Here is a 9,360-nt window from a genome sequence, read left to right on the forward strand (position 1 = left end):
TAAATTTTCGATAAACTGAGATAGTAATAAACAAATAACTACATCGCCTTATTCGGTAAAAAAAATGTTGCTGCTTCAGCTACCACAAGAAACATAATTCCAAAATATTATCTGCCCTAATCTATCCTTTTTCCCCCCCACTTCTCAAAGAAAAATTGTCTGAGCTCCCGTTTATGCGCACATCTGCTTAGTCGAAGTAATTATGTATAACTTGATATGCCAAATGTACCATAGAATTAGCAAGATCAAAGACCTGTAACCTAACTCGTAAAACAACTCATCGACAAGAACCTAAAAATTGCAACTACAGTTAAAAGCAAATAAAAGGATGAACAAACGATCTGCTCGTATGGTAGTCAGCTTTAAAATGGTTATATCCTGGCAAAACAGCACTGCTAACTATTGAGAATGATAAGCTGACTCCAGGGGAATCACGATAACAGATATGTTGTCATGGCTGCCGTTCTCATATGCATTGTTAACAATACGATTAGCTAATGCTGATGGGGCCAAACAGGAAGATGAGCCACTGGACTCTGTAGTCCCTGGTTTACAGGCATTATTATGTAAAATAGCACAAACATTTGCAGGAGTCAACCCTTCAAATATACCATCAGATCCTATCACCAAAAAGCTGTTATCAGTGGTTAGAGTTTGCCATCCAATCACTTCAGGTTCGGCTATGACTCCAAATCTGACAACAAAACAAGAGCAAATGGCAGCATCAGAACAGAGTCCCCAAGTTCGACTCTTCCGATAAAATAAAAACTTTATACCCAAAGTAGAGAGGTTAAACCGAGACTCAAATAAATATTTTCCATTCCATGCTTCCAAGTACTAGCATCAACTAGGTACCGAAAGATTATATCACCAAGCAATGTAGAAAACCAAGATGAAAGATTCTTAGGAAAGTGAACTGCTTGGTAAACGGATAGAGAACTCACCTCCTCAAGCTCAGATTACCAATAGCTCTGGTCATAGCCAATATGCCATTAACACGAGGCACACCCCAGGTGTGGACAAAACCACCAGCAGTTTCTATTCGAGCTTTTTCATCTTCTCTATCTGGATGATGATCTTTTGTCAATTCCTGAACATAGGAAGTCCTCATTGAAGTGCCTGCTTACATGTCAATGACGCAAGAGTTCCAATTGATAATTTGACGAGATTCTTCAGAATAAAAAAAAAATCATTCTAATTGCATTGGCAAACTGCAATATAAAGACAGATCAAACATCATTTAAACTGGCAGTAGCAAACCTTCGCCACCCTGAGAAGCAAGACTTCTGTTTGAGCACAAAAGAGCTTTTGAGTCACCAACAAAACCAACTAACAATCGACCATTTACTATCAGAGCAACAGTGCCCGTAGACCCTGAAGCATAATTATTCCTCAAAGCTTCCTGGAGAAGAAAATGTATGACGTCTAAGCAAGTAGCAGCTCAAAGGTGTAAAGAACAAGTCAAAGCACAGAAGATATACCCGAGTAAATTCTGAATCAATGTCTCGGAATGTCCTTATTAAAGCTTCGTTTAAAATGTCATATAAGGATGTATCATCAATCAAAGATGATGTTGTACCTGATCTGCAGAAACATCAAGAAAAACGTGACAAAATTCAGGGTTCTTTAGCCCTTTAGAAAATGTCAACAGGAAAGCAAAAAAAAAAAGGTAATTATGAACTTCTCGATCAATACACCCCACCTCTCAACACTACTTTTGTTTTGATTTGCTTCGTCATTGCCCTTGTGGGGGGATGCTTGCTTGTAGATGTTAAACAAAACATTTAGGTAAAAATAACTCAAAAACTTCTTGGAAGCAAATTCACTAGCTTCAGCACCTCCATGACCATCAAAAACTGCTGCTACACCAACATTAACATTCTCCTGCCCATCGTTACCTGCATTGTTTGTGTCAAATCAGTATGGAAATTGTGAACCATCTCCTACCAACATCCATAATCAAGCCATTCTGGAAATATGATCTGAAACATTCTTATCATCTACGATCTATCTTGCTTTAAAAGAAACCGAACACTGATTGATATCTTTAAAAAAAATTGAATTCCAAATTTATGTGCATAATCCTACTGAAAATGCAAGAGGAATTTGAACTTTATAGTACCCAAGAAAGGAATCTTCATTGCAGGATTGCAAGCAATACGGTCTTCTTGATAGTTTCGACGGCCTTGAAGAATTGCTGCGGCAAACCCACAGTTTGCTGTAGGATGATTTTGAGAAACTCCATTTGAAGGAGTCCACTCCCGTAGAGGACATTCTTGTGACCTAAAAAGTGCAGGTGAACCACCTTCATCATAAGCCATCATACAGGCTACTGAAACGTGGTGGGCAGAACAACACCTAACAACAGCACAGAGTGATAGTGCAACAGCCAACACCCTGACCAGTGCAATTTTAGACACTTCCATCCTTCAATTTTGAGAAAGTTCCGGGAACACAAAATAGTCACTTTTTCAGTTGATTTGGTTTGAACAAACAAACCCCCTTAATCCCTTAAGTTGGCTAAGGAAATAAATAAATAAAATTAACCCAAAAAAAAAAAAATCCTCACCGACCGAGGTGCTTACATGTACGTAAATAAATCAAGCTTCGTTAGAGCTCTCGGCTCGCTTCTTAATCAACAACCTAAAGCTTAATACAATTTTAAGCATGATGAATCCAAGCTCGATTGACTCGTCTAAACCCTATCTTGGGTAATGGATTCTAACGGTGTAAACTAACCAAATCAAATTACTCTCTTAGTTGAAAAATAATACTATTGCAATAAATGAACGGCTTCAAAATTAAATGAAATCTCGTCTAAACCCTATCTTTAACGGCGTCAACTAACCAATTGAACTAACCAAATCAAATCACTCTCGAGTTGAAAAATAACACCATTGCAATAAATGAACGGCTTCAAAATTAAATGAAGTACGGAAAATAATCAAAGTACATAAAAAAATATCGCAAATTCCTTCCCGGAAAAGAATTCCACCGCTCAACCTGGAAGAAAAAGAGAAAAAGAAAAAGTGCCGGTGGAAAAATAAGTTGATTTTCCGACCCACATAACTGAAGTTTTGGGAAAAAAAAAAACGACAAATTACTAATAATGTACACACGCATATATGTAGAGAGAGAGAGAGTACCTGAATGTTGAAGGCGCGTAGGAGGGCAGAGGGGGTGGAGGTGATGAACTATGAAGAAGAAGAGGAAAGGCTTGAAGACGAGAGGAGGCGCGAAACTTGAATAGGCGTTAACTGTCGTGTTTTGTACTCTGTAATAGTATTAGGTTTTTTTTTTTTTTTTTTCAGTAATCCAAATTGGGTTTCTGTATAGATTTGATTTGATTTACAACTTCAGTTACAAATGAAAGACTCGTAGTCGTAGCCGTAGCCGTAGCTGACAACTGACGACGCCATCTGCACCGTCATTCAACCAATAGGAGTTCGAGGAGGGTTAATCACAAGAAATCCCCTAAGCTTTGGTGTGTTTTACAGTTTACCCCATAATATTTTATTTTTTTTACTTTATCCCCCATTAGTCCATCACAGTATCTGGACAGTTAAAATATTGCAGTTGATAAAAATACCTCCAATTTTAATTGTTAAATGCATACCACCCTGGAAATTATTCTTGGACCTACACGATTCTAGTTCCTAGTTACAACTACAACCTCCACCCGTTTTGTAATCTTATTCTTCTGGAAATAACCCGGTCGACAAGAATGAATAGAAATGACACCTCTTTTTTTTTTTTTACATTGATAAACTTATACTAGTATGAATGAAACAAAAATTCTTGTACATTGTTACAAAATTTAAGAACAAGGAAGAATTGAGAGGGGGCGGGGGATTGTATTACACGGACAGGCTCACTGGCAGTCACACTCACCGTCTCACTGATGGTGTACAAGTACAATTTTGAAGTTGCCCCTCTTCTTTAAGTTTTTACCTTCTCTTTTTTTGGGGGTTGGTTTTGGCCTTTTGGTGGAGAGGTGGGGAGGGGTTTCCTTGTCTTTCTGCCCTTACCCTTTCTCCTCCTTTTCATGGTTCCTTTTCATGGTTCCCGGCTGTTGACACGGCTATGAAATTCAAGCATTTCTTGATGGTTGGGATCAACTGAGAGCGCAGCTCGACAATCTCGCAGAGCTCCCATTACATTGCCAACGTGTTCATGGAAGGCAGCACGCAGGTGTAGTAGGTGAAGGTCTGCCTTAAACGCGATTGCCCTCGATAGCTCTGCAATTGCTTCCTTCGTCTGGTGGTTGTCCATCAGAACTGTCAAACATCCACAGTTCCACACCAACATCAGTAGAAACATATACACAACTTATGCACTCATCTATTCAAGTTAAACCTCTCTCCCAGCACTGACAGTAACATACATGTAGTTTAGTTAATTATGATCAATGAAATTTTCGTCCAGCCAAGAAATCTTATTCACATCCCAGCAATTCTTAGAAGATGTTGATCAGCATTATCTATATACACACAAATGTCGAGATTTACTCCACTGCCCACTCGAGATCAATATATAAAGAACATAGTACGCCGCCTCAGCTTTTATTATTTCCTTAAATTTCTGCCTTTCTTCTTTATCGTGGGGAGGGGAACAACTGTGATTAGAAGAAATCAAACCTGCTGCTCGGTATCTGTAGGGATAAACTCGAAGAGGATCTAAACGAGTGACCATCTCTAGATCTGCCTTTGCGAGTTCACGTTCGCAGTACTCTGACCTCTTCTCATATGCAGATGCATTGTTTCTGGCCTTCTCAATCAATTTTGTCATCTCCTCATAGGCTGCATTCTTATCGTTTCTCAGAAAATGGACTCGAGCAAGGCCCTGGTGGGCTCGTGTATGTCGAATCTTGAGGGCATTGATGTAGCAATCAGCTGCAGCATCTAGTTTACCACAGTCAACATAGACACTCCCAAGATTGTTCAGGGCCTAGCCATTTTCAATGTTGAAATTACGAAAAGATGTTAGCAGAGTGCTTTATATGTGAATAATGGCTTAGGTTCAAAGAGAAGACAGTGATCTCTAGCAACAATTTGGCAACTGATACAAAACGTCTATCAATTTTTAACTGCCAAATGCAGGCTATATTTCCGTAAAGCATATTTTAACTGAGGCTAATATGCTTTGAGATGTGAACAACGCTAGGGATCTCCAAAGAGCTTTCACATTGATATCATGCCTACAACATTGTTTTCATCTCAGCTTCAAGCGTATCTGATTGAATTCTCGACACAATGCATTATGCTCCCAAAAGTAATATATCACCACCACAAAGTGTGGGCATATAACTTTGACCTAAAAAGAATAGCTAATCAAGCTCTTAAGAAGGATTTTTAACATTGAAATCCCAAATATCACTTGGACTGCTCCCTTAATGACCACTTTGTCATTCTTTTTCCGAAAGGACAAGGATCTTAATCCTAAGTTCTGCTCTAATTAATAACAAGTTTCTGTTCCTGGATTTATTTAAACACCCCACATCATGGTAACTTTCTTTCTTCTTTTTTCTTCCCACATTGCTTTCCAGGAATGCATCCAAAAGGGATGACTACTTAATTTGATATGTCTACCGTGTGTATTCTCCACATCTTTCACCTTAAACTTGTTGAACAATAGAAGAAGCAATTCATCCCTAACAAGCAAATTGTATAGATTCTCTAAGTGAAGAACATCATACCTGACCTTTGCGTAGTCTATCTGAGGGGCATTTCAAGGCTTCGTCAAGAAGAGCTACAACGACGGAGGAACAGGATGGGTCCAGGCAAGAGTCAGCCAATGCATAGGCTTTTAAGAAGAAGGCTTCAAAAGACCTCTTAAGGCTAATAGACTCCTCTGCTTTCCAAAGCCCTTCGGCGCAATGCCCTGTATCATACAAAATCCATCCCTCATAAACTAGACGCTCATGGTCACTTGATGCATGTTGGCGAGCCAATTGTAAACTTCGCATGGCTGCTTCAGGACAATTCAACCTGATTAAGAGTTAAATATGGAAATAATCAGGTCCCTTTTTTGTTGAACTTCCAGTAGCTCTGGTGTAGCACAACACTTGGGTGCTGAAGATGAAAATTTAACTAGCTCAAATGAAAATTATTTGCAACAACTCATGAATTGTTAAAGAGCTTCAGCTTCAGTAACAATACCTCGACCAAAAAAGGCTAGTTAAAATTCTTTTGTCACAACTCAGACCCACTGAGTACATCTCTGATCTCAAGGATATCAAAGAGGAATTAATGGCACTACATCTGCTTCTGAATTTAAACAATTTCTCAATTGATGAACCTCACAATCTTTATGAATTTACCAAAAGACAGAACCAAATAACTCGCTAATTTACAGAAATGAAGAAAAAGTGAAGTTAAGTGGAGGCAGAATGAATATTACACAATTCTATTACCTATTTCAACAATCAAAGCATCTAAATAATGTAAAGAAGTAGAAAAAAGAATCTGTCACTAGTTACATTAAGTTGCATTTATCAGTTTCTGTTTTTCACTGTAAACCACCAAAAGAAAAATCTCAACTAAGAAATCTCCACTAGACAAGCTATAGAAGTCACTTTCAGTTCGTTACACACAAAAAGATCTGAATATATAGCCATTGCACAACACTCTAATATAAGGCAAAACCCTGATTCTGAATGATTACATTTCAGTTAATTTTCATACTGAACCGCTGCAGACAACAGCATTAACTGTGACCATTGATGACTGGTAAAGCCAACTCCTAATGAAAATGCAAATGCTATTACAGTCAAAGAAAATACAAAATGAAGTTACCTAAGCAGAAGCAAGGACTGTCTGAAGTATAGAACTCCTTTTGCGGCATCAGATTCGAGCATTTGGTATATCACAGAAAGTGATCCAATGTCATCAACTGAAGACCATTTATCATATAGCTGAAGCCAGCAGTCTGCTGTCGTCCAATTCTCAACGTGCTCGCGCACAAGAGTCCGGAGTTGGGATGCAGCAACCCGTCCATCAAACATCCTATAATGTGGTGCAAGTGTAAGGATAGCTTGAATATCACATATTGCTGATTGATAGTCCTCAAGGGCTAGGTAGAAGCAAAATCGCAGTTCCAAGCACTCTAATGCCAGTTTGAAGCCAAGAATGCGATTGATTTCACTGAGGGCAGCTTGTGCATCTTGTTTCCTCATTAAGGATGCTGCCCTATACATGTAGGGGTAAACTAGGGTTGGGTCAAGCTCAGTTGCTTTCTCAAGGTCTTCCCATCTCCTTTCACCTTCACAGTATAGTGATCTCTCTTGATACATCCATCCTAGTGACGAATGAGAGGAAATGACTGAACTGAGTTTCTCATGAGCCCATTGTTTATTACCCTTGATGTGGTTTATTCTAGCCAATCCAACTACAGAATAAATATGGCCTGCTTCTAAAGCAGCCTGAAAGAGTTGTTCAGCTTTGTTATATTCTTTTCTAAGGAGTCTAACACATCCCAACTGATGATATGCCACCATTTTCTGGTGAGTAGTTTCTGCAGAGTCAACCAACTGTTCTAAGATACAAACTGTTCTGTCTGACCTTGGATCAAGGTTGAGGGAGACTTCACCTAATAAACAATAGAGAGAGAATGCCGCTGAGCCAACCATAATTGACCTTTGCTCCCTATTTGAATTGCACAACAACTTGACTACCTGACTGTCATTCAGAGACTCAGGAAGTTCATGTAGAAAGACTTGGAAACATGATGCAGCAAGAACAGGGGAATTTTCTTCAAGAGCATACTCCATGAGTTCCACTGCATCTTGCCTGGAAGATACCAGGGAAGCAAGTTTTCTATCACAGGAATCCTTTAATCTTTCACAGCAAAAGTTGTTGGCAAGTACCAGTATCTCCAACAAGAGGTTGGGAGGTACTTCGTTTAGACATCCTGCTACGCTAAATTCGCTAATCGCCCTCATTCCTAAAGGGGAAATGTTGTTTTCAGACATATCAATCTCCTCAAGAGACGATTCTGTAAAACACCCATTAAGCATGGCATGAAATGGAGCTGAAAGGCCAGCAATTTTCTGCCTGTCACACAGTATTCTCTCATTCCCAATCCGGAAAGAAACTTGTCCTGAAACAGCTTTCCCGTTGTCCACATTAGTTCCAGATGAAAATAAGTTAGAGCTTGCAGGTAGCTCAGAGGCAACATCTATCATCCCAAATTCCTTTGCACATTTTCCGCAAGATGACATCAGGTCAGAAATGAGCTCTTCACCTTGTTTCTCGTACTTTAGCCATGCCCCAAACACAAGCCTCTCATAAACAGAGCTAGCTTTTATCCAAGCTGAGTGCAGACTGGTTCGCCTTAATTTGACTTCCCCCAGACCCTTAAATACCTGATACTGCAACAAGTAGAGATTTGACCTCTCTTGTGGAGAACATGCCTCAAGTTCTTCATGAAGTCGAGCTAAAACTTCCACATAATCAGCAGGTTTAAAATATGGCAAAATGGAAGGCTCGGGTACCTTAATGAGAGATTCTCTACGAACATCACAAAATCATGCGAAATTAATTATGCGAGATGAGCTTCAATTCGCGATGCAAGGAAAGAAAGGGTAAAGAGCAGGTACACTTACATGGAAGAATTTGACTCGAACGAAATTTTAGACAGCTTGCCTCTTTCAACTTGAAGCCATGACTGCGGATTAATAGAATTGAGTTCTGTCTCTTTGCAAGACTCGGAAGGAAAGAACGTTCTCATAGGGCATAATAGATGAAAAATGTCCCAGATCTCCACAATAGCCGGATGAGTTTTCTCCAGCAACCACAAACAAAAAGGATGAAAATAGTACTGGAAAAGTAAGGACAAATTTCCAACTTTCACTTTACAACCATCACAAACTTAAGCTCAAAAATTCCACAGCTCCAAAACCACTAAGAAGTATCGTTCCACGCTATCTAAAGACGAAGTCTAAAAAGAAGAACACTCAAAACAGTTAGTTACCTAAGATTCAAGGTTAACAAAGGGGAAAGGGAAAAAGGAAAAAAGCGATCTTTCCGGTCACACGACAAATATTCCTAACTATCCTTACAATCGAAATAATCAAAGATAATATGTCTTTCTATACCTTCTTATATTGAAATGGGAAAAAGAACAGAACTCGATATATATTAGCGTTCTTCTTGCCCAGAAGTTAAGGTAGTAGTAAAAACTCAACCTCAAAAATGCAGACAAAAGACTAAAGACCCACAAAAGTTAAACAAGATCTCTGCCAGAAAAACGACCAAAACCAAATCAAACTCAAACCCAAACCCAAACCCACCTTATAAAGCAAAGAAAAGGACAGACTAACCTTGTTGGGGACCTTATAAAATAATAGTAACAATAATGATG

General features: G+C 39.0%; 2 protein-coding genes across 5 annotated transcripts; both read right to left on the bottom strand.

The window, feature by feature from the left end:
- Positions 1 to 329: 329 nt before the first annotated feature.
- Positions 330 to 3,323, bottom strand: LOC113715983 (probable protein phosphatase 2C 51). Of its 4 annotated transcripts, none has more exons than XM_027240310.2 (8): positions 3,147 to 3,323; positions 2,954 to 3,003; positions 2,123 to 2,283; positions 1,703 to 1,898; positions 1,482 to 1,584; positions 1,261 to 1,402; positions 945 to 1,119; positions 330 to 694 (listed from the first exon to the last, which is right to left on the bottom strand). In XM_027240310.2, coding segments are annotated over exons 2-8 (1,074 nt in total). In that variant the 5' UTR covers positions 2,956 to 3,003; positions 3,147 to 3,323; the 3' UTR covers positions 330 to 399. The 4 variants fall into 4 exon arrangements, with proteins under 4 accessions (XP_027096111.1, XP_071920280.1, XP_071920282.1 ...); XM_072064179.1 differs by having other exon boundaries at positions 2,123 to 2,427; positions 3,147 to 3,285; XM_072064181.1 differs by lacking the exon at positions 2,954 to 3,003 and having other exon boundaries at positions 3,147 to 3,280.
- Positions 3,324 to 3,725: 402 nt separating this feature from the next.
- On the bottom strand, positions 3,726 to 9,105 carry LOC113715973 (ETO1-like protein 1). Its single transcript, XM_027240278.2, has 5 exons — positions 8,603 to 9,105; positions 6,795 to 8,507; positions 5,696 to 5,987; positions 4,638 to 4,947; positions 3,726 to 4,277 (listed from the first exon to the last, which is right to left on the bottom strand). Exons 1-5 carry the CDS (start codon positions 8,725 to 8,727, stop codon positions 4,057 to 4,059), a joined length of 2,661 nt encoding a protein of 886 aa, XP_027096079.1. The 5' UTR covers positions 8,728 to 9,105; the 3' UTR covers positions 3,726 to 4,056.
- Between the last annotated feature and the right edge of the window lie 255 nt (positions 9,106 to 9,360).

The sequence above is a fragment of the Coffea arabica genome, chromosome 1e (assembly GCF_036785885.1).
Source record: "Coffea arabica cultivar ET-39 chromosome 1e, Coffea Arabica ET-39 HiFi, whole genome shotgun sequence".
Classification (NCBI taxonomy): domain Eukaryota; kingdom Viridiplantae; phylum Streptophyta; class Magnoliopsida; order Gentianales; family Rubiaceae; genus Coffea; species Coffea arabica.

Excerpts from the sequence above, each read along its gene's own strand:
- LOC113715983 (XM_072064179.1), bottom strand. Across the intron at positions 1,899-2,122 it reads AATGAAGATTCCTTTCTTGG|GTAACGATGGGCAGGAGAAT; the intron begins GTACTATAAAGT and ends CAAACAATGCAG. Across the intron at positions 695-944 it reads GGTAATCTGAGCTTGAGGAG|ATTTGGAGTCATAGCCGAAC; the intron begins GTGAGTTCTCTA and ends TTTTGTTGTCAG.
- LOC113715973 (XM_027240278.2), bottom strand. The coding sequence starts at position 8,727 with ATGAGAACGTTCTTTCCTTCCGAGTCTTGCAAAGAGACAGAACTCAAT. Across the intron at positions 8,508-8,602 it reads TTCGAGTCAAATTCTTCCAT|AGAATCTCTCATTAAGGTAC; the intron begins GTAAGTGTACCT and ends TGATGTTCGTAG. Across the intron at positions 4,948-5,695 it reads ATAGACTACGCAAAGGTCAG|GCCCTGAACAATCTTGGGAG; the intron begins GTATGATGTTCT and ends GAAAATGGCTAG.